A 25,000-nucleotide genomic window follows, 5' to 3' on the forward strand; every position below is an offset into this window, starting at 1 on the left:
ACACACATATATACACACACACACACACATATATACACACACACACACACACACACACACACACACACACACACACACACACACACACACACACACACACACACACACACACTCACCAAGGTGCACACCCATTGCAAATATTCCACTCCAGTAATCACGTAAACAGAGAGGCAAACCATTCATGAGTGTACGACTAAAGAAACACATTCTGTACGTGTCCTGAAATCACACACACCACGGAATCATGCAACACCTCAATGATGAATTAAAGTCCTGAAAGAATTCCTGAAAAGGAAATGAAAATGACAAGTAATGAGTGTAGAAGTAGAAGAGATAATTACAACACTAGAAGTGTGATATTACAAACTTGTTGTATCAAACCACTAGATTTGAAAATAACATCTGTAAGAGTGTTTCCACATCTACATTATACGACTCTGATGTTGAACAGAGTAAAAAAAAGAAAAGATGATGCTTTAAATCTCATGCAGAATGAGATCAGAATCTAGCGAGGCCACACGTCCACATGTGACATTAGAGGGGTTGAGAAATTAAAAAAAAATGACTGTGATGACAGCAAATGGAAAAATGCAAACATTGTCCACCAATCACGGCTTGAGAAAATAAAAAGGACTGACTGATTGAACTTGCCCTGAGGACACGTGACCTGAGGAAGGCCGACAGGCTGAAACGTTGTCACATTAAAAACTTGTTTATTTAACTTGAGAGTGTGCGGCACTTCTCTCCTCCTGCAAGTAATCGAACTTGCGCCATCTAGCTGCGTTTTGCCAAACTACATGCGAGGGCGCTCCAGTTTCCTCTGAAAAGGTGTCAGCTTTGGAGGCTCCCAGATGGTATTAGGAAGACAAAGCTGGCAAAGAGTCTGGTTACCATGACAGTAGAAAATACTCATGAATGCCCATCCGGGTACTTTGCTCGTAAATGTGAGTTACGCCCCTTTTTGGGTGAAAACAAACTGAATGTCTCATTGATTTACATGCTACATCGGCTTGTCTAAATGAACACAGTCCATGCTTCTGCCATGGCTGTTTGGCTCTATTATTTGAACAGACGGCAACACAACACGTTTTCGGCATGTTGCACGTGAACAACGCTAGTCTACAGGTCCGTATCTTTCGTTTATTAAACCCCAACATCACCAATTGACTTGCATGGGTTGTTGTCCCTCACAAATGGAAAACGTCACGCCGTTCATGAGTATAACATAAAAAATGTGTTCCACCAAACGCGGCTTCCAAGACAAAAGATCACACAGGACTGGATGAGGTATGGGCTGCACAACTCAGTGTTACGATATTTTGATATTTCACTCCAACTGCAGTAACGGTGGAAAACTAACCGGGCGAACACACAAGCAGCGACAGAGAATCGCTGGACTAGAACTGTGCAGCAAGAGCGATACGAGCAATAGAAGCGACAGAGTATGTCAGTTAAAAGCAGAATGCACACATTGCGACACTCCGATTGGCTGTAGCAAAGAAGGTGGATCTAAAAAGAAGCGACACTCTGGTCTTTTATGGGAAACAGTCAATAGGGGGCGTTTTGAGTCAGTTTTGCAAGCATTACGACATTCCTTTCAGCTGTAGCGGCTGTCGTCGAACCGCATCATAGCTCGTTTGCATAACATTCGCTGAAGTTCAACTACAAACTGTCGATCAAGTTGCTCAAAACGCCTGCAGTGCCCCAAATCGCCTTTGTCTCTTCTGTCGCCAGCGACTTACTTCCGTCACTGGAATCGCTCAAGTCGCGTCTAGTCTATTCGTGCCTTAAAGGGACACTGTGCAGGAAATGGTCAAAAAAGGTGCTGCAACTATGCTGCTCATTGAAACTGGGCTGCCTATTGCCAAATTTGATCTTTACATGAAAGTTTACTAAGTAATAAACAAATATTTTCTAGTATGGTCCAAATAGAGTCACTTTTGCAGCTAAAAATGGCTATTTTTGGAAATTCAAAATGGCGGACCATGGAGAAGATCCCCCTTTTCATGTATGAAAAGTGCAATTTTTCGAGTCATAATGAATACTTAGAATTTGATGGTGGTGGGAAGTATTCATGAAAAAGGTAAAATTAGTGAATGGGCAGCAGGAATTCTGGAAATAAACAACAAAAATCTCACACAGTGTCCCTTTAATAACACAGCAGTGCTTTTTGCTCCCTACACCCCCAACATTTTGTTTCTCATTCTCTAAACTGCCCAACTTAGCACTGAATCTAATAAAATACATACGATGTCTTATTTTAATAACTATGCAGAAACTGATTGATTGTGCAGCCCTGAGATGACAGACAGATGACAGAGAGAAGAGATGATGCTGTACCAACTACCAACGTATGCGGCAACTCACCTCACCATACCATGATGTCACCTGTCGAACCGTTACTGACCTCACCTGTTGCCTTAACGACCTTAAGAATCAACTCACCTGTGAGTTAATTGACCACATCCGATACCTTTCAGAGAACTTCATGATCTCACCTGATGACATAATGTGCTTAACGAGCTCACCTGACACCTTAATGACTGTAGCGTAACGAGCTCACCTGACGCCTTAATTACTGTATCTTAATGATCTCACCTGCCGGCACCTTAATGAGCATCTCTTCGGTGAGGTGCAGCGTGCGGTCCACGTGGTCTTTGGCCACCAGGCGAACCCTATAGGTGGTGCCGGCCTTCAGACCCTTCATCATGTACGACTGGGAGCCGTTAACCTGCTCTTTCTTCCAGCCGTCCTTACCTGCAGACACAGCCACAGCTACCGTCAATTAGAGACATGCAGGTACGCTTAGCTACACATGCAGGTAGGCATAGCTACCGAGACATGCAGGTAGGCATAGCTACCGTCAATTAGAGACATGCAGGTAGGCATAGCTACCGTCAATTAGAGACATGCAGGTAGGCTTAGCTACCGAGACATGCAGGTACGCATAGCTACCGAGACATGCAGGTACGCATAGCTACCGAGACATGCAGGTACGCATAGCTACACATGCAGGTACACATAGCTACCGAGACATGCAGGTAGACATAGCTACACATGCAGGTACACATAGCTACACATGCAGGTACGCATAGCTACACATGCAGGTAGGCATAGCTACCGAGACATGCAGGTAGGCATAGCTACCGAGACAAACAAGTACACATAGCTACCGAGACATGCGGGTAGGCATAGCTACCGTCAACTGGAGACATACTGTATGCTGTGTCTCCAATGCCGCACTTGTGCACTATGCTGTGTCTCCAATGCCGCACTTGTGCACTATGCTGTGTCTCCAATGCCGCACTTGTGCACTATGCTGTGTCTCCAATGCCGCACTTGTGCACTATGCTGTGTCTCCAATGCCGCACTTGTGCACTATGGCCACTACTGTATGTTTCAGTGCGCAGGCCGCTGAAGCTGCAAAGTCAGTGCACTGAAAGTCCAAGTTTTCCATCGACTCTACAGGGCACTGTGCACACTGTGCAAGAAATGTCAGTGCCCTGACACAAGTCAAGTGTGCCATTTGAGACACAGATCTACAGTACATTATGCACAGTAGGGCTGCACGATATTAGAAAAAGATGCGATACACGATAACATGACTGTATATCGCGATATCAATATTACTGATGATATTTAATATAGGGCAGCCGTGGCCTAGTGGTTAGAGAGTTGGTCTTTCAATCTAGGGGTTGCCGGTTCGAATCTCCCCTGACCTCTCCCTACATCTCCATCCATGGCTGAAGTGCCCTTGAGCAAGGCACCTAACCCCACATTGCTCCAGGGACTGTAACCAATACCCTGAAAAAATAATAGTTGTAAGTCGCTTTGAATAAATGAAAGCGTCAGCTAAGTGTAATATAATAATAATAATAATAATAATTTAATATAAACATATATTTTCCCCTCTCTACTTGCCATTGTACACTTTATCATGTATGAAACAACTGAGAGCAATGTTTTATTGCCAACATTATTTTTTATTAGGAAAAAACGTGGTAAATATACGGCATCAACATAATTTTTCAAAATTTTTAATGCATTTTTTAACCTTCTCACCAAATTTCCTGATATTAAAAATCAAAAACTGTTTGCGAAACGTGCACAACTTTTGCGATACGTGTATCGGAAGACGTGATATCGCGATATCGATACATTTTCGATATATCGTTAAAAAATGCATTAAAAATTTTGAAAAATTATGTTGATGCTGTATATTTGCCACGTTTTTTTCTAATAAAAAATAATGTTGGCAATAAAGCATTGCTCTCAGTTGTTTTATACATGATGAAGTGTAGAATGGCAAGTAGAGAGGGGAAAATATATGTATATATTAAATATTGCGAGTAAAATCGATATCGCAGTCTACATTCATGTTATCATGTATCGCATATTTTTGTAATATCGTGCAGCCCTAGTTTATAGCCACCGTCAACTCCACAGCACTACACTACACACATGCAGCTACACATGCACAACAAGCTCAAACGTCTTCATGACACCTCTATGCATTTTTCAATGGTTAATTAGATAATATTGATGACACAGATTTATTCAATCTGCACAATTTATTAAAGCCTTTGGAGAAGAAAACAATACTTCATAAAATCGAAACACTACACAGCATGCACCATGCATCGGGATGAAGTCATCAGAGCGCGTATGAGGTCATCAAGGCGCGTCGGACTGTTCTCCACTACATATTACATACTCAACGAGGATGCTATCAGCATGCACTACTCTACTACACTACTACACTGCGTATGAGGTCATCATTGCGCGTCTTACTGTTGTCCTCTACATATTCCACGAAGACGCTATCGGTCCCCGTGTATTCCCAGTGGATCACGGCTCCTTGTTCCTCCAGGGAAGAGTTTACTTTCCCGAACGCCGGCCGAGCTGGGGAGGGAGGGAGGGACGACAAACACACGTCACGTCACCTCACGTCACGTCAGGCCAGCACCGCCACAGGTCAAAGGTCAGGTATCAAGTGACAGAAACTTAAAGGGGCACTAGGTAGGATGACGTCATTTGCGCGGCGCGGCATGCCTGTCTCAAAATCTACACCATAATGAAAAAATGCTGTTCAAATAAACTCACTGTGAGACTGTTTTTCGTCATGGAATGCCAGCAGTTGATACAAATCTGAATACAGATAAAAAAGTGTTTCCCATGACACTCGTTCGGTCCGACGCTGTCAAAAGTTGCTTGTGGGTTTTTTTGACAGCGGACCATGGGAGCGACCGCGAGATCCATCGTTCACTTACTAAAGACTCGCATAAGCATTGCCTGACTCGGGACCTTTAAATCCTACCTGGAGCTCCTTTAAATGATCTCAAGATCTCAAATGCACTTCTGCACTTCAGGCGCTATGTTTCAATGCGTAACTAATACGCCGTATACACTGAAACATGAACACTGAAGCGCACAAGTGCACCATTTGAGATCCGGCACTAATTCTCTACAGTGAGCAGTATGTGCTGAATGGAGGCAGTAGGACTTAAATCCAGGAGTATATATGAAGGCCATATAACATTTCCAGGAGTAGCTATTATATATGAAGGCCATATAACGTAAAGCTGCACTGTGTAATAGCCCTTCTCTATGTCCACACACACACACACACACACACAGACACACGAACACACACACAAGACGCACACCGCACCTTCTACCTGCACTAAACACATACACACACATACACACACACACACACACACACACACACACACACACACACACACACACACACACACACACACACACACACACACACACTGCTGCTGGTGTACTTGACAGACCTTTTTTAATATTTATTTTCTTCAAAATGCTACTATTACCATGTCAGAACGCTATAAAGGACTTTTTTTAGGAAAAGCACAAAAGCACAACAGATACCTCTTAATGTATGTCCTCTACAAGTCTTCTGTTGTCCAGTCTTGCACTTTAAATGTCTGTATGAGCACTGTCTATGTCCATACTGTCTTAAGTCCATGTATAAGTACTGTCTATGTCTATACTGTCTATGTCCTTACCTAGATTAGTCTATGTCTAAATGGGAAAGCAAGAAATGTAATTTCAAATTCTTTGTATGACCAGTGCATGTAAAGAAATTGACAATAAAAACCTACTTGACTTGACTTGATTTTGAATTTCGAGAAATTAGACATTTTTGGCTGCAAATGGCAAAACTTACTATTCCTTGGTCACTGAATATTCGTTTATTATTTCGGAAATATTCATGAAAAGATGCAATTTGGCAAGTGGCAGCACAGTTTCAATGAGCAGCGTAGTTGCAATACCTACTCTGGCCACCATCCTACACAGTGCACCAATGAGCAGCATAGTTGCAATACCTACTCTGGCCACCATCCTACACAGTGCACCTTTAACTCCTTAAAGTACATGAGGAAGTTACTATAGGTCTATATGTCTAGTACATGAGGAGTATACTATAGGTCTATATGTCTAGTACATGAGGAAGTTACTATAGGTCTATATGTCTAGTACATGAGGAGTATACTATAGGTCTATATGTCTAGGTCTAGACTATGTAGTATCTTCTACTGAATTACGCGAATCAGCATAGAAGCAGACAGGAGAGAAATATCTACAGATTAATCTGTACCGTTGCGATAACAGATCTTCAGATTACTCTGTACCATTGCAAAACAGATCTTCAGATTACTCTGTACCATTGCAAAACAGATCTTCTGATTACTCTCTACTGTTGCAAGACAGATCTTCTGATTACTCTGTACTGTTGCAAGACAGATCTTCTGATTACTCTGTACTGTTGTGTCTATTGTCAGTTCTGGATAAGAGAGGGACTCTACAGCACATACAGGTTATATATTTATTCCATAACCTAATGCATACTGTACACACTGTAGGTTATATATTTATTCCATAACCTAATGCATACTGTACACACTGTAGGTGTTATTACATAACCTAATGCATACTGTACACACTGTAGGTGTACAAGTATATTGCGCGTCTCAATACCATGTTAAAAGCTGTTGTCTGTAAGTTTTCCTGTTGATGTACACGTATGTAAAGCCTCAATTCTGGGATTTTGAAAGTTGTACATCAATTATCAGAACACAACACAAGTTGGAAAATGCTAAATCTGCCGTCTCTAAAGGCATGCAATTCCCAATTTTAGCTGAAAAAATGAAGACGTATTCCACTTCCTGCCCCATCCTTCAAAATGCCAGCGAAGTCGTGTGATTGGGCAGCTACACACACCCCTGAACGTGATTGGTTAAGTTAGAGCGCTGACATAACCCTAACCCTAACAAGACTACAGGCTTTGGGGGGAGCTAAAGAATGCATCTTTTTACCTGCAATGGCTGCAATGGGCTAATTCATACACTACTTTCAGAATCCCATGACAGTTCAAGGTAAGGTGACAAAAAAATTTAACGGAATAAAGTGTTGCAACAAAGACTCGCTGGATTGTGCTTATAGCAAGAGTGACACGAGCGATCAAAGCGACAGAATATGACAGAGTTAAAAGCAAAATGCAAGCATTCCAACATTCCAAATGTCTGCGGGAGCTGTCGTCAAACCGAACTGCATCACAGCTCATTAGCATAATATTAGCTGAAGTTTAACTACAAACTGTCACTCGAGTCGCTCAAATCGCCTCTTGTCGCCCAAATTACTTTTGACTCTTCTGTCACTAGCTCCTCCAAACAGAGTCACTGTTGTCGCTCTAGTCACGTCTGGTGTGTTTGTACCACTAGTGGCGTGTTCTAACGGAACTGAGCTGTGTTGTGTGCTTTATTGGAAGATCGCATGTTCTAATGGAACTGAGCTAGCAGAGGCTCGTGTGCTTCATTGGAAGATCGCATGTTCTAACGGAAGGTCATGTGAGAGGTCAAGTGTCAAGGTTGAAGAGGTCAGTAGTACCCTTGTGGACTGGCGGAGGCAGAGTGGGGGGAGCAGTGGCGGGCACAGTGGGGGGAGGGGTGGGGGGCAGAGTGGGGGTGGGGGTGGGGGGCGAGGTGAGGCCTGGAGAAGAGAGTGCAGAAGGAAAAAAGCAGAGTCAGAAAATACATACAAGAGATACAACACATCACATGTGATCAAACATCAGTATCAGAGAGAGAAAGAGAAATGCAGGAAAATGAAGACTGACATTGTTATGCCAAAGGGTGTAAAGAAGAAGAAAAGAAAATTAATCCAGAGCAAAGCAACCCCACAGAAAGACAACTAAAGAAAAGAAATGCGGAGAAAGAGAAGAAATGATAGAAAAGAACGGGATGAAGTGAGTCACAGACAAAGAAAGAGGGAAGATGTAGAACACTTGGAGTGTGGAAAGAAAGAAAGAGAAAGAAGAGAAAGAGAAGTCATCACAGTAGCAGTTGAAAAGGGTTAGTGATGCGTGTTAACAGGGCTTGACACTGGCACTAGCCGGCCAAATGATGGTAAAACTTGGCTGTGGCTAGTAGTATTTTCAGTGTCACTAGCCAATTTGGCTGGCAGTTTATTCCTTGGTAACATACGCTTCATAGCCTTTATGCTACTGGTTGCCCATTGTGTATCAATTATTTGCATTTAAGATCAAGACAAAAGTTCAGTAACTCTTCAGTTTCTAGTTGCTTAATATACTTCCATGTAGAAAGGTATACACTCATCTTGCTTTAGCACCTCATCTTCTGAGGTTAGACGTACACTTACCATGATAAAGAAAAAAAAAGATAGAAAATCAGTGGCTAAAATCAAATGGCTAGTGACTCGGGAAAACCACTAGCCACAGTGGCCAGTGGGTGAAAAAGTTAATGTCAAGCCCTGCGTGTTAAGTGTCGTTTCCTTCATGCAAAACCATGCAGAGCAATCTCACTAGTCAGCAGTTAGAGTAAACTGGCTTTGCTTATGGTAGAGTTCACATCATGGTATTGGGAGTTGGAGTAAACAGGCTTTGCTTATGGTAGAGTTCACATCATGGGGTATGCCACTATTTTGGGGCTTAATACAGTTGAAATCGTTGGCCAGGGTTTATAAAGGTGGTGCAAAGAGGGAGCATGTCGCTAAGCTAGTGAAAGTCAATGGATCCGTGTAGCATGCTTACATGAAAAATAAGACACTTTACCACCTTTATAAACCCTGGCCAACGATTTTAACTGTATTAAGCCCCAAAATAGTGGCATACCCCGTTAATTATAATGGCAGACTAAAGGCCTCAAACTACACGACTATCTGGCCAATTCTTGGCTGAAACACCCCTTGCGATAACCGGTGGAACCTTAACCCCAAGGACCATCGCAAGCGATTGTTGGTCAAGATTTCTAAGATAGTTAAAAAAATCATCGACTGCAAATCGAAGATATCAAACATGGTTTGATACTTTATGTACGACCCGAAATAGAACTTCTCGCATCAAAATTGGCTAAGATGTTTAAGTTGTGTAGTTTGAGCACAGCTTAAGAGTGAATTCAATTAATAGAAGGGGAACCTGCTCGATGTATGGGTAAATCCACTGTTACGACAAGGAGAAAGCAGGATTTAATATTTGTAGTATTATACAAATCAATACAAGACTGCATTAAACTGGCAAATCATTATGCAATGCACTACTTTTCAACATGGTATACCATCAACCTCACTCATGCTAGCTAGACTTGTCTAAAGGCCGCCCTGGACATCGCAGGTCTCATGCAGGAAAGGGTGGTTCAATCATTTGATTGGCTAGATAGGATGAGGATGGTTCATTCTAATCATTCGATTGGTTAGATGGGATGAGGATGGCTCCTTTCAGTCATTTGATTGGCTAGTCAGTCCATGGCTCCAGTGGATCTCCATGGAAACCACTGAACCAGGAAGTGCAGGGTTGCAGTTGTTGACGCATGCAGATTTGGGGTCCAACTCAACTCTGTCTAGTATCTCCAACTCAACTCAGTCTAGTATCTCCAACTCAGTCTAGGCAGGTATTTGGTTCTGATGTGTCTTTGTCATGCAGGTCGGCAATAAGAGCTGTACTGTGCTGGTGTTCTGGCATGCAGGCCGGTACTAAGGTTTGCACTAATGGCTGCACTAATGGTCTGTACTGGGATCTGATGTCTCTGTAGCATGCAGCTCGGTACTAAAGGACTGTACTGGGATCTGATGCCTGTACAGCAAGCAGGTCGGTACTAAAGGACTGTACTGGGATCTGAGGCAGCTCGGTACTAAAGGACTGTACTGGGATCTGATGCCTGTACAGCAAGCAAGTCTGCAATAAAAGAGCTGTTTTTAGATTCTGATGGTTCTATTGCATGCAGGTCGGTACTAAAGGGGCTGTTTTAGATCCTGATGGTTATATTGCATGCAGGTCGGTACTAAAAGAGCTGTTCGGTACTAAAAGAGCTGTTTTAGATTCTGATGATTCTATTGCATGCTGAAGCATCAGAGCAGCGTAGCTGCAGCAGTTACCTTTACCCTGAACAGGCACAGTGGGCCGAGGAAAGACTTCAGAGGAGAAGAGAGAAGAAAGGGGAAAACACACGCGCGCACACACACACACACACACACACACACACACACACACACACACACACACACACACACACACACACACACACACACACACACACACAAATAAACACACCAAACAGAAGCAGTTTGAGTCACATTGGACACTTCATTGAGGTGGGGGGTCTGGGGGTCCTCCCCCAGGAAGTTTTACATTTCTTAGATGTAATTTCCTGCATTTTAACGTCCCGTTTCAGCTCGATACACACCCCATACTTTTATCTCTAAATTCTGAAAAACAATTACGTATTTCAAGGAGCTTGTGGGGGGCCAGAACCTTGCCGTCCAAGGGCCGCATCTGGCCCCAGCGGGTTGGGATCTGTAGCTGCACGCCAATAGACAGTAGACCAACATTTTAGACCATCCATTCCATTCTAATACTCCCACATTCCATTCCAATATTCCAACATTCCAATCTTTTCATTCCAAGTAGCGCCGCATCCAGTATGAGAGAAAAGGCGGAGACACAAAGTCAGAAGAATTTATTGTCTATAATATTTACGTATATAATTAGATGGACCTCAACAAGACGAAAAATACTGACAAGATGCTCTATATTAGGCTGCTGTTGGGCCTGTAGAGTTAGGACTATATTACAATATTACAGACTGCAGAGAAAGCTGTGTGACATCATCACAGGAAAATTATCTATGAAAAAATCCACAACGTGATGAGTGTGAGAGCCAGTTGTGGACAGTTATCCATGAAACGTAATCACAACTCGTGTCGTATTCACTCCTCTAGTTATCCATGAAACGTAATCACAACTCGTATCGTATTCACTCCTCCAAGTCACATGATTATTTGACCACAGCCAGAACAGCGCCCCAGGGGGTCAGGATTTGGCTGATTAGCTTCACTGATTAGCAAGGCACTTCCTCGTCGCAATTCTCACAAATTTGCTCATTTCCGACGCCACTTCGCTCAAAGAGGGTGGATGCGATTGGTGGGTGTGCGAGTTTAGTGTTGGGCACACATACCTATACAGGTGTGTGGTTGGGCACCTCCATGCATCCAATGCCCGTCTTCCATATATCTTTCTGGTCGATCGTAAGTCAGTCATTAACGTGGCAAGTAATTGGCTGAGTAAACTGTTGGCGGAAACGACTCCATCTTTGAAGCTGAAAAATTCATTCAATTTTGGCTGAATTCACTAGCCAAGCATTTCCCATTGAAATGACTGGAGGCAGGACTTATTCACCCTCTCCAGTCTTATACTACCTCCATGCTGTTGTCAATAAACCAATAAATCAATCAATGATATGCAGCTAAGAAACCTGTGATCTTATTGGCTGACATGAGAGTGACGTGTGAAACTGTCATCTCATTGGTTCACATTGCGTGTGGGTGTGTGGCCTCACCTTCGTCGATCATGGTGGCGGCCTCCAAGTCAGCGCTTGGCCCCGCCCCTCGTGAGGTGCTGGCGGTGAGAGACAGCCTATACCGTGTCCCCAACTGTAACCGTGGCAACGTGACAGTCGTCTCATTGGCCATCAGAGACAGCTCCTGGATTGGACCAAGCTCATCTGTGGAGTTCACTATGGAGAGAGGGATGGAGAGAGAGAGAGAGAGAGAGAGAACGAGAGATAGAGAGAAATAGAGGGAAGCAGAGAGGGAGGGAGAGAGAGAGAGAGAACGAGAGATAGAGGGATGGAGAGAGAGATGGAGAGAGAGAGAACGAGAGATAGAGGGAAGGAGAGAGGGATGGAGAGAGATGGAGAGAGAGAGAACGAGAGATAGAGAGAAATAGAGGGAAGCAGAGAAGGATGGAGAGAGAGATAACGAGAGATAGAGGGAACGAGAGAGGGATGGAGAGAGAGAGAGATGGAGAGATAGAGAGAGATAGAGGGAAGCAGAGAGGGATGGAGAGAGAGAGAGAGATGGAGAAAGAAAGTATGATAGAGAGAGAGGGGGAGAGACGGGAAGACAGAGAGTAGGGTTAGGGTTAGGGTTAGGACTAATTGACTAGGTGTGTGTCTTGCAGGACTAATTGACTGTATGTGTGTCTTGCAGGACTAATTGAGGGCTGGGCAGGGCTGGTATTTTGGTTTGGTGTGTGAGCACGCGCGAGCAATGGCGGATGGAGGCCTGTGTGTGTGTGTGTGTGTGTGTGTGTGTGTGTGTGTGTGTGTGTGTGTGTGTGTGTGTGTGTGTGTGTGTGTGTGTGTGTGTGTGTGTGTGTGTGTGTGTGTGTGTCTCACCAGGCTGGTATATGAGTGTGTGTGCGTGTGTGTGTGTGTGTGTAGGCCTGGATGATTTTTCGATTTCAATTTCAATCGCGATGTCAAAAATCTCTACGATTATAAATTAGACGTTCGATGAGAATTCAAAAAAACTTTTTTTTTTGTCCGATCGCGCTGTGAACTCTTATTTTGAAATCGCGCCCCAGGCGCTAGGAAGAAGCGTGCCATGCCCCGCCCCCTCAGCGTCTCCGTCTTTGCCAGTCACTCACTGCAGGCTTCAGACAGTAAAGTGAAGTGAAAGAAAGTGAAAGCCCATTGGGAAACTCCAACTCCCATTTGTCATTGTGACACAGCACTCCACAGCACACAAGTGACCACTGCACACTGCACACAACGAAATTGCATTTATGCCTCACCCGTGCAAGGGGGCAGCCCTCAGTGGCGCCCCATGGGGAGCAGTGTGGTGGGACAGTACCATGCTCAGGGTACCTCAGTCATGGAGGAGGATGGGGGAGAGCACTGGTTAATTACTCCCCCCACCAACCTGGCGGGTCGGGAGTCGAACCGGCAACCTCTGGGATGCAAGTCTAACGCCCTAACCGCTCACCCATGACTGCCCATGACAGTAGCTCTTTGGTAGTGACTACGAGGGTGGTATCAGAGATTGTAAGGTAGACTACTGTACAGGGGAAGGACGGTATCGGAGCCTGTAAATAAATTATTTACAAACATTTTCTATGCCTCGTTTTTGAAAGTAATGGCCCACATTTGATAACAAACAGTGTGTCAGGACTTCAAATTGGTTTAGCAGTAGCTGTAGCTACTAGCTAGTTGCTAACACAAATGAAGGCAAATTGTGTTTGAGAGCTGCCAGCTAACTAGTGGTACTTAAAAATCAGAATCGCTTGATAAACTTTTCACACCTTTAAACAGCTCCCAAATAGTTCGTTTGGAATGCTAAGCCCCTCTTAAGACTACAAACAAAGTTATGAGCATCTTGACGATTTATTATTGGCTGTTGCATTTAATCAACATTGCATCAAATGTGCCATTTTCTTGTTGACAAAACCTGAGATGTCCTCTTTGATGGGTCCATATGATTGCATCTGATTCTCATTATGCAGCTGCATAAACAAAGTCATAATAAGCAACATTTGTTTGAAAAGTGTTATCTTCAGGCTTATTGGTTTTCTCACTAAGAAATAAATCTTTATGAATGCAGTCTGCAAATATAGGCTAACAGATAATCTTATGTCATTTAAAAAATAATGAAGGGTGGCAATGAGAACAAGGCAGGCACCTCACCCCACAGTGCTCCAGGAAAATAGAGGCGCCGTATGAGATAATTTTTCTCCCATCCTGTCAATGGAAACTAAATATCTGCTGTGGGTATTATATTTATAAAATATAAACGTGTGTATGTCTCTTTGAGATTATCCATTTTTGTGTGCAGTTCTGGCAGCTTGCTATTTTCCCTGGACCAGCCTTTAGAAAGTCCTTTCTAGGTGTCATACCTTGCACCATTTGTCATGTCCTTCATGCCCCCCTCCCCCGGATTTATGGCCCAGGCCTATGCGTTTGTGTGTGTGTGTGTGTGTGTGTGTGTGTGTGTGTGTGTGTGTGTGTGTGTGTGTGTGTGTGTGTGTGTGTGTGTGTGTGTGTGTGTGTGTGTGTCTCACCAGGCTGGTATGTGAGTGTGTACCCCAGGAGGGGCCCGTGTTCCTCCAGAGGGGGTTCCCACTTCAGTGTCAGCGCGTCGGCTTTGGGGTTGCTGACCGCCAGGCCTGTTGGAGACCCCGGAACTGAAACACACACAGGAGAGAGATATAGTCACCCAGGAACTAAAACACACACATGAAGAGAGAAGTACAGTCACTCAGGAACTAAAACACACACATAAAGAGAGATATAGTCACCCAGGAACTAAAACACACACATGAAGAGAGAAGTACAGTCACCCAGGAACTAAAACACACACATGGAGAGATATAGTCACCCAGGAACTAAAACACACACATGAAGAGATGTACAGTCACCCAGGAACTAAAACACACACATGAAGAGAGAAGTACAGTCACCCAGGAACTAAAACACACACATGGAGAGATATAGTCACCCAGGAACTAAAACACACACATGAAGAGAGAAGTACAGTCACCCAGGAACTAAAACACACACATGGAGAGAGATACAGTCATCCAGGAACTAAAACACATATGAAGAGAGATATAGTCACACAGGAACTAACACACACACATGAAGAGAGAGTCAGCAGGGAGGGTGTGTGTGTGGCATGTCAGTAGAAATGGGATGCAAAAAAAAGGTGTGCAAATAATTTGTCAAAGTTCTGTTTGGTTTCAGCTGCTATTGGTAGTTTGCACATATGGAGACAGAGATGTTTTGTTTATCCTTAAAGGCTTAATGCTACAATAGTACAGGTACTGGTATAATTATGTAGTCTTAAAAATCTGTCAACCTATCATTTGACCTAGTAAAACACAAAATGGCTGGTAGCTCAAACAAGTCGCAGTATCTTCTTAAATTATATTTGTTGGGTGCTCTTGGATGAAGGGGATCAGTTCAATTCAAAAAAGGGAAAAATCCAGGCAACTCTAGGTGAAAAAGAGGAAGTCCATTACAAAGCCTTTATTGTCATAGGGCTAAAACATGATTAAAAAAGCTTTGGTCACATGTTTCGACCGCACTGGTCTTCATCAGGGCTTTGACCTCTTTCACAATGTTCGGATCTTGTGCTCCTTCCTTGTCTCTTGGATCCAAATAAAAGAAATTGTGTGTGTGTGTGTGTGTGTGTGTGTGTGTGTGTGTGTGTGTGTGTGTGTGTGTGTGTGTGTGTGTGTGTGTGTGTGTGTGTGTGTGTGTGTGTGTGTGTGTGTGTGTGTGTGTGTGTATTCCCTACCTGCTTCAGGTGTGTTAAAGCTGGTCTTTGCGCTGGGGGGCCCCTCTCCCCGGCTGTTGAAGACTCGTATCTGGAGTCCGTATCTGCTGTACGGCTTCAGCTCGGGCAGGTGCCCCCCCGTACGGTTCCCGCCAAACACCAGCACCTGGCCCTCCTCCTCCCGCCCCCCCTCACGCAGCAGGCTGCGCTCACGCCAGAAGTACACCTGGGCACACAGGTGAAATAGGGGACAGGTAAGTATTTAATAATATCATATAGTATATATACAATATTACAGTGGTACAGCTGCCCCTTTCACAGCTGCCCCCGCAGCAGGCAACGCTCACGCCTGGACGCCAGGTAAGTCATCAATAAGTAAGTAATTCTTATTTATAAAGCACTTCTAAAAACAGCAGTAGTACACCAGGGGACAGGTAAGTCATCAATAAGTAAGTAATTCTTATTTATAAAGCACTTCTAAAAACGCCAGTAGTACACCTGGGGACAGGTAAGTCATCAATAAGTAAGTAATTCTTATTTATAAAGCACTTCTAAAAACGCCAGTAGTACACCTGGGGACAGGTAAGTCATCAATAAGTAAGTAATTCTTATTTATAAAGCACTTCTAAAAACGCCAGTAGTACACCTGGGGACAGGTAAGTCATCAATAAGTAAGTAATTCTTATTTATAAAGCACTTCTAAAAATGCCAGCAGTACACCTGGGGACAGGTAAGTCATCAATAAGTAAGTAATTCTTATTTATAAAGCACTTCTAAAAACGCCAGTAGTACACCTGGGGACAGGTAAGTCATCAATAAGTAAGTAATTCTTATTTATAAAGCACTTCTAAAAATGCCAGCAGTACACCTGGACACAGGTAAGTCATCAAGTAAGTAATTCTTATTTATAAAGCACTTCTAAAAACGCCAGTAGTACACCTGGGGACAGGTAAGTCATCAATAAGTAAGTAATTCTTATTTATAAAGCACTTCTAAAAACGCCAGTAGTACACCTGGGGACAGGTAAGTCATCAATAAGTAAGTAATTCTTATTTATAAAGCACTTCTAAAAACGCCAGTAGTACACCTGGGGACAGGTAAGTCATCAATAAGTAAGTAATTCTTATTTATAAAGCACTTCTAAAAACGCCAGTAGTACACCTGGGGACAGGTAAGTCATCAATAAGTAAGTAATTCTTATTTATAAAGCACTTCTAAAAACGCCAGTAGTACACCTGGGGACAGGTAAGTCATCAATAAGTAAGTAATTCTTATTTATAAAGCACTTCTAAAAACGCCAGTAGTACACCTGGGGACAGGTAAGTCATCAATAAGTAAGTAATTCTTATTTATAAAGCACTTCTAAAAACGCCAGTAGTACACCTGGGGACAGGTAAGTCATCAATAAGTAAGTAATTCTTATTTATAAAGCACTTCTAAAAACGCCAGTAGTACACCTGGGGACAGGTAAGTCATCAATAAGTAAGTAATTCTTATTTATAAAGCACTTCTAAAAACGCCAGTAGTACACCTGGGGACAGGTAAGTCATCAATAAGTAAGTAATTCTTATTTATAAAGCACTTCTAAAAACGCCAGTAGTACACCTGGGGACAGGTAAGTCATCAATAAGTAAGTAATTCTTATTTATAAAGCACTTCTAAAAACGCCAGTAGTACACCTGGGGACAGGTAAGTCATCAATAAGTAAGTAATTCTTATTTATAAAGCACTTCTAAAAACGCCAGTAGTACACCTGGGGACAGGTAAGTCATCAATAAGTAAGTAATTCTTATTTATAAAGCACTTCTAAAAACGCCAGTAGTACACCAGGGGACAGGTAAGTCATCAATAAGTAAGTAATTCTTATTTATAAAGCACTTCTAAAAACAGCAGTAGTACACCAGGGGACAGGTAAGTCATCAATAAGTAATTCTTATTTATAAAGCACTTCTAAAAACGCCAGTAGTAACACCTGGGGACAGGTAAGTCATCAATAAGTAAGTAATTCTTATTTATAAAGCACTTCTAAAAACGCCAGTAGTACACCTGGGGACAGGTAAGTCATCAATAAGTAAGTAATTCTTATTTATAAAGCACTTCTAAAAACGCCAGTAGTACACCTGGGGACAGGTAAGTCATCAATAAGTAAGTAATTCTTATTTATAAAGCACTTCTAAAAATGCCAGCAGTACACCTGGACACAGGTAAGTCATCAATAAGTAAGTAATTCTTATTTATAAAGCACTTCTAAAAGCACCAGTAGTACACCTGGACAGACAGGTGAAACAGGTACATGCAGTGCATCATGACATCAATATTACAGTGGTACAGCTTCCCCTCCTCCTCTCGCCCCTGCTCTCGCAGCAGGCTGTGCTCACACCAGTAGTACACCTGCTATCCTCCAATATCACAACATGAAACAGAGATGTCCAATAATCCAGTCCTGCACCTGACACAGCACATCAGTAGACTTGACTGATTGATGAAGTGATTATTCATTACTTATCGTCCTTTATTATCCTTTCAGAATTCTAAGCCGTGTGTGTGTGCTTACCTTGTAGCCTTGTAGTCTACCGCGCACTGTTGCCATGGGAACGGATTCCCAGTTGACCTCTGCTGTCGTGTCATTTCCTGGTTCCACCGATACGCTGGCGGGAGCAGCGGAGGGCACTGGAGAAACATATAATAATAACATTCATAACATTAGAGTACACTACATTATATTACACTCTACACTACACTACACACTGGAGAAACATAACAATAATAACATTCATAACATTAGAGTACACTACATTATATTACACATTACACTACACTACACACTGGAGAAACATAACAATAATAACATTCATAACATTAGAGTACACTACATTATATTACACATTACACTACACTACACACTGGAGAAACATAACAATAATAACATTCATAACATTAGAGTACACTACATTATATTACACATTACACTACACTACACAGGGCACTGGAGAAACATATAATAATAATAACATTCATAACATTAGAGTACACTACATTATATTACACATTACACTACACTACATATTACATTACACCTTATTACACTACACTACGCTGGCGGGAGCAGCGGAGGGCACTGGAGAAACATATAATAATAACATTCATGACATTAATAACATTCATAACATTAGAGTACACTACATTATATTACACACTACACTACACTACACCACACAGCGGAGGGCACTGGAGAAACATATAATAATAACATTCATAACATTAGAGTACACTACATTATATTACACACTACACTACACTACACTACACCACACAGCGGAGGGCACTGGAGAAACATATAATAATAACATTCATAACATTAGAGTACACTACATTATATTACACATTACATTACACTACACTACACACTGGAGAAACATATAATAATAACATTCATAACATTAATAACATTCATAACATTAGAGTACACTACATTATATTACACATTATTATAGTTTATACACTACACTGTTTTGTGTACACACACTGTCTGTGTGTGTTTGTGTGTGCGTGTGTGTGTGTGTGCACGCGCGTGGGTCTGTTTCTACTCACGGTCCTCTCCCGAGTATCCCAGGAGTACTTGGGGATCCGGGCCGGCTCCGTAGCGGTTGCGTGCGCGCACCTTGATGTCGTAGGGGGCGTAGGTGGGCGTCTCCGGCACCACGTACTGCGAGGCGTTGGCCACCGTCACACTCGCCCACTCCTGGTCCACACCCTGCTGTCGCCATGACACCTCGTACTGCAGATCAGGACCGTTAGACTGGAGACCAGACAACTCCTGATGGAGGGAGGGGAGAAGGAGAGAAGAGAAGAGGGGAGGAAAAGAAGAGGAGAGGAGAGGAGTGGAGAGGGAGGGAGAGGGAGGGAGAGAAGAGGGGAGGGGAGAAGGAGAGAAGAGAAGAGAAGATAAGAGGGGGAGAAGAGGAGAGAGACAGAGGGAGAGAGAGAGAGAGAAGAGAAGAGGGGGAGAAGAGGAGATAGACAGAGGGAGAGAGAGAGACAGAGAGAGAAGAGAGAGAGAGAGAGAGAGGAGAGAGAGAGAGAGAGAAGAGAAGAGGGGGAGAGAGAGAAGAGAAGAGGGGGAGAGAGAAGAGAAGAGAAGAGGGGGAGAGAGAGGAGAGAGAGAGAGAGAGAAGAGAAGAGGGGGAGAGAGAGAAGAGAAGAGGGGGAGAGAGAGAAGAGAAGAGGGGGAGAAGAGGAGAGAGGGAGAGAGGGAGGGAGAGAGGAGAGAGAGAGATAGAGAGAGGGGGGGAGAAGAGAAGAGGGGGAGAAGAGGAGATAGAGAGGGGGAGAAGAGGAGAGAGACAGAGGGAGAGAGAGAGAGAGAAGAGAAGAGGGGGAGAAGAGGAGAGAGACAGAGGGAGAGAGAGGGGAGCGAGAGAGGGGGAGAGAGAGAGAGAGATAGAGAGGGGGGGCAGAGAGAGAGAGAGATAGAGGGGGGGCAGAGAGAGAGAGAGATAGAGAGGGGAGAGAGAGAGAGAGATAGAGAGGGGGAAAGAGAGAGAGATGGGGAGAGAGGGGGGCAGAGAGAGAGAGAGATAGAGAGAGAGGAGAAGAGGAGGAGAAGAGGAGAGAGACAGACAGGAGAGAGAGAGGGAGAGAGAGAGAGCGAGAGAGAGAGGGAGAGAGAGATAGAGATGGGGTCAGAGAGAGAGAAGAGAAGAGGGGGAGAAGAGGAGAGAGATAGGGAGAGAGAGAGATAGAGAGGGAGTGCTCATGATATACCGTCACTCTACCTGTTATTTTAGAACCCTAAATATGATTCTGGAATGGACCAATGGAACACAGTACCTTCCATGAGATGACCAGGTTCTTGGGTTCCGTTCCATAACCCTTCACCTCTGATGGGTTGACGTCTGGCTCTGTGGAATAGAAGGAAGCAGGTTTTTAAAGCTCATTTTTTACATTACATTACATTACATGGTAACACTTTATTTTAGGGTTACATCTATTAGCACTAATACACACAATTTGCCTGTATAAGTGACTTGTAAGGCATGTACTAAGCAAAATCAAACATTTGTTAGGCATGTATTCGCAAATGTCTTGTTCATGCACAATAAGGGATTTATTACCAATTTAACCTTAGTAAGGACCTAGTAGGCCTTAGCGTTTGCTTAGTACATGCCTTACAAGGTACTTATGCAGGCATTAACATTTTATGCATTAGTGCTAATAGATGTATCCCTAAAATAAAGTGTTACCAATTACATTTCACTTAGCTGACAAAGCGGTTATTTAGTTACAGGGTATTGGTTACAGTCCCTGGAGTAATGTGGGGTTAGGTGCCTTGGTACAGGGTATTGGTTACAGTCCCTGGAGTAATGTGGGGTTAGGTGCCTTGCTCAAGAGCACTTCAGCCATAGATGGAGGTGTAGGTGAGAGCAGGAGTTGAACCGGCAACCCTCTGATCTAAAAACTAGCGCTACAACCATTGAACCATGGCATTTTACGGGTAAAACTCAATCATTTTAACCCCAAGGGGTGGTGTAAGATAGCCTGGTCCTGACCATCCCATAATACGTACTACCATTTCATTTCGTATTCAGGGTCTGGAGGTTGTGTGATCTGACGCGATTGCAGGAAGCGGGAAGTTTGCACTCAGTTATGGTTTGAAATGATTGGACAGCTCGCTGACAGTTAATCAACAACAACATAGCGCAGACCAGAGCCATTGGCGCAGACGTTACGTCATCGTCACGAGCTGTTCGCTGTTCAGACGGGTTGCTTGGGTCGCTGCAGTGTAATGTAGTGTAGTATAGTGTAGTGTAGTGTAGTGTAGTGTAGTGTAGTGTAGTGTAGTGTAGTGTAGTGTAGTGTAGTGTAGTGTAGTGTGGTGTGGTGTGGTGTAGTGTAGTGTAGTGTAGTGTAGTGTAGTGTAGTGTAGTGTAGTGTAGTGCGGTGCGGCGTGGCGTGGCGCGGCGCGGCGCGGCGCAGCGCAGCGCAGCGTAGCGTAGTGTAGTGTAGTGTAGTGTAGTGTAGTGTAGCGTAGTGTAGTGTAGTGTTCTGTCGTGTAGTGTAGTGTAGTGTAGTGTAGCGTAGTGTAGTGTAGCGTAGCGTAGTGTAGTGTAGTATACTATAGTTTAGTGTAGTCTAGTGTAGTGTAGCGTAGTGTAGTGTAGTGTAGTGTAGTGTAGCGTAGCGTAGTGTAGTGTAGTGTAGTGTAACCTACTGGCTGGGTTGGTGCGGTACTGTTCGGACGGGCTGCTGGCGTCGCTGAGTCCGATGCCATTCTCGGCCAGAACCCTGAAGGAGTAGTAGACGTACGGAGACAGCTGCAGACGAGCCGTCGTGACATCACCAGACACCTCTGTCATGTCCGACCACACCCCCTTCTCATGCAGAGAATCCTCATACTGGATCAGGAACTCTGGAGAGGGGAGAGGGGGGGGGGGGGGGGGGGTGAGAGGTGAGAGAGAGATAGAGAGGGGGGGGGAGGGGAGAGAGGGGGGGAGAGAGAGAGGGAGAGGGGAGGGAGAGGGGAGAGAGAGAGAAAGAGGGGGGGGAGGGCAGAGGGGGTAGAGGGGAGAGAGGGAGGGGTGGATGGGGAGGGGGAGAGGGGGGAGAGAGAGGGGGGGAGGGGAGGAGAGAGAGGGGAAGAGGGGGGGGGGGGGTGAGGGGAGAGAGAGGGGGAAGAGGGAGAGGGGGGGGAGAGGGGAGAGAGAGGGGGGAGAGGCACGAGGGAAAGGGGGAGAGAGGGGGGAGACAGAGACAGGAGAGAGGGAGGGGGGGAGAGGGAGAAGTAGGGAGAGAGGGAGGGAGGGGAGAGAGGGAGAGAGAGAGGGGAGAGAGAGAGAGAGAGAGCATGAATCAATATATAAACATAGTGAGTGAGTGAGCAAGTGCGAGTGAGTGAGTGATACAGTGACTGCCTTCGGGATGGAGGGAGAGAGAGAGACAGTGACCTGCCTGCGGGAGGGAGGGAGAGAGAGGGGGAGTGACCTGCCTTTGGGATGGAGGGAGGGAGTGATGGAGTGACCTGCCTTCGGGATGGAGGGAGGGAGTGATACAGTGACCTGCCTTCGGGATGGAGGGAGGGAGTGGTACAGTGAGAGAGAGGAGAGAGAGGGAGAGAGAGCATGAATCAATATACAGTGAGTGCCTTCGGGATGGAGGAGGGAGGGAGTGGTACAGTGACCTGCCTTCGGGATGGAGGGAGGGAGTGGTACAGTGACCTGCCTTCGGGATGGAGAGAGGGAGTGATGGAGTGACCTGCCTTCGGGATGGAGTGAGTGAGTGATACAGTGACTGCCTTCGGGATGGAGGGAGGAAGCGGTGAGGATGGGGATTGAACCTGCAACCCTGTGGTCTACTGTCCAGTGTAGTGTAGTGTAGTGTAGTGTAGTGCAGTATACTGCCCTACAATCTTAGAACGCAGTAACTCTGAAAACGGCAAACTGAGAAAAAAGGCTTCAAAGTTTTCCATATGGCGCGACAACGGTGTTGTCGGTAAATTGGTGGTGACACTTCCTGGTAATGCTTGTTTAGGATAGAAATTTAATGCACACAAAAAAACCCCAAAAAACAACATTTATGTGTCTTTTTGCCACAAAAAACAGTTACTGCGTTCTTGGCTGGTATTGCTGCCACAAAATGGAGTTACTGCAGGAGTTACTGCGTTCTTAGCTTGTATTACTGTCTACTCCCAAACCAGTCCCATTGGAACGTGCAGCAGTAACTCGCCGATTTACTGCGTTTTTGTTTAACCTTTTTTGGGTCATTTTTGCACTTTAAAAATGAGTTTTCTCCAAAACGGGACGGTGTTGGACCACCATTTTTGGACACAAGACAAATGAGGTAGTTTAGAACCGATTTCCGATATAAAAATTTTTTCGACCATTTTGAGTTACTGCGTTCTAGTATTGCACGGCAGTATAGTGTAGTATAGTGTAGTGCAGTGTAATGTAATGCGGTGTGGTATGAATCTTGCTGACGATGAGGCTGTTGTGTAGTGTAGTGTAATAGTAATAGTAGGTATAAATAGTAATACTAATCGTTACTTGTTATCATGCTGTAGTGTAGTGTAGTGTAATATAGTTACTTGTTATCATGCTGTTGTGTAGTGTAGTGTAGTGTAGTGTAGTGTAGTGTAGTGTAGTGTAGTGTAGTGTAATATAGTTACTGGTTATAATGCTGTTGTGTAGTGTAGTGTAGTGTAGTGTAATGTAGTGTAGTGTAATATAGTTACTGGTTATAATGCTGTTGTGTAGTGTAGTGTAGTGTAGTGTAATATAGTTACTTGTTATCATGCTGTAGTGTTGTGTAGTGTTGTGTAATGTAATATAGTTACTGGTTATAATGCTGTTGTGTAGTGTAGTGTAATAGTAATATGGTGACTTGTTATAATGCTGTTGTGTAGTGTAGTGTTATAGTAATCTAATAGTTACTGGTTATCATGCTGTTGTGTTGTGCTGTGTAATATAATAGTGACTTGTTATCATGTTGTAGTATAGTGTAATAGTAATTTAATAGTTACTGGTTATCATGCTGTTGTGTAGTGTAGTGTAATAGTAATTTAATAGTTACTGGTTATCATGCTGTTGTGTAGTGTAGTGTAATAGTAATATAGTTACTGGTTATAATGTTGTAGTGTAGTGTAGTGTAGTGTTGTGTAGGTGTAGTGTAGTGATATAGTAATCTAATAGTTACTGGTTATAATGTTGTTGTGTAGTGTAGTGTTATAGTAATCTCATAGTTACTGGTTATCATGCTGTTGTGTAGTGTAGTGTAGTGTTGTGTAGTGTAGTGTAATAGTAATCTAATAGTTACTGGTTATCATGCTGTTGTGTAGTGTAGTGTAATATAGTTACTTGTTATAATGCTGTAGTGTTATAGTAATCTCATAGTTACTGGTTATCATGCTGTAGTGTAGTGTAGTGTAGTGTAGTGTAGTGTAGTGTAATAGTAATCTAATAGTTACTGGTTATCATGCTGTTGTGTAGTGTAGTGTAATAGTAATCTAATAGTTACTGGTTATCATGCTGTTGTGTAGTGTAGTGTAATATAGTTACTTGTTATAATGCTGTTGTGTAATAGTAATCTAATAGTTACTGGTTATAATGCTGTAGTGTAGTGTAGTGTAATGTAGTGTAGTGTAGTGTAGTGTAGTGTAGTGTAGTGTAGTGTAATAGTAATATAGTTACTGGTTATCATGCTGTTGTGTTCGTCTCCAGGTATCCATGTGAGCTGAACGCTTCTCTCCAATTGGTCGGTCAGCTCCAGGTCTGTTGGGGGGTCCGGACGCTCTGGGGGGAGGGACAGGGGATTTAGAGACACACACACACACATATATGGCATTTACACAGACACACACACACACACACACATACACACTCACACATATGGCATTTACACAGGCACA

The 25,000-nt window shown here is 43.7% G+C and overlaps 1 protein-coding gene across 1 annotated transcript in view; it reads right to left on the bottom strand.

The window, feature by feature from the left end:
* Positions 1-25,000, bottom strand: part of nrcama (neuronal cell adhesion molecule a) — a 73,876-nt gene that overhangs the window by 11,743 nt on the left and 37,133 nt on the right. Inside the window, exons 14-23 of the mRNA XM_063217662.1 lie at positions 24,783-24,884; positions 21,812-22,009; positions 20,431-20,501; positions 19,192-19,417; positions 18,155-18,270; positions 15,622-15,826; positions 14,384-14,506; positions 11,883-12,059; positions 4,792-4,902; positions 2,599-2,757 (exon numbers count right to left, since the gene is read on the bottom strand). Coding sequence (XP_063073732.1) covers positions 2,599-2,757; positions 4,792-4,902; positions 11,883-12,059; positions 14,384-14,506; positions 15,622-15,826; positions 18,155-18,270; positions 19,192-19,417; positions 20,431-20,501; positions 21,812-22,009; positions 24,783-24,884 — 1,488 coding nt within the window. The remainder of the gene's footprint in view (positions 1-2,598; positions 2,758-4,791; positions 4,903-11,882; positions 12,060-14,383; positions 14,507-15,621; positions 15,827-18,154; positions 18,271-19,191; positions 19,418-20,430; positions 20,502-21,811; positions 22,010-24,782; positions 24,885-25,000) is intronic.

The sequence above is a fragment of the Engraulis encrasicolus genome, chromosome 15 (assembly GCF_034702125.1).
Source record: "Engraulis encrasicolus isolate BLACKSEA-1 chromosome 15, IST_EnEncr_1.0, whole genome shotgun sequence".
Classification (NCBI taxonomy): domain Eukaryota; kingdom Metazoa; phylum Chordata; class Actinopteri; order Clupeiformes; family Engraulidae; genus Engraulis; species Engraulis encrasicolus.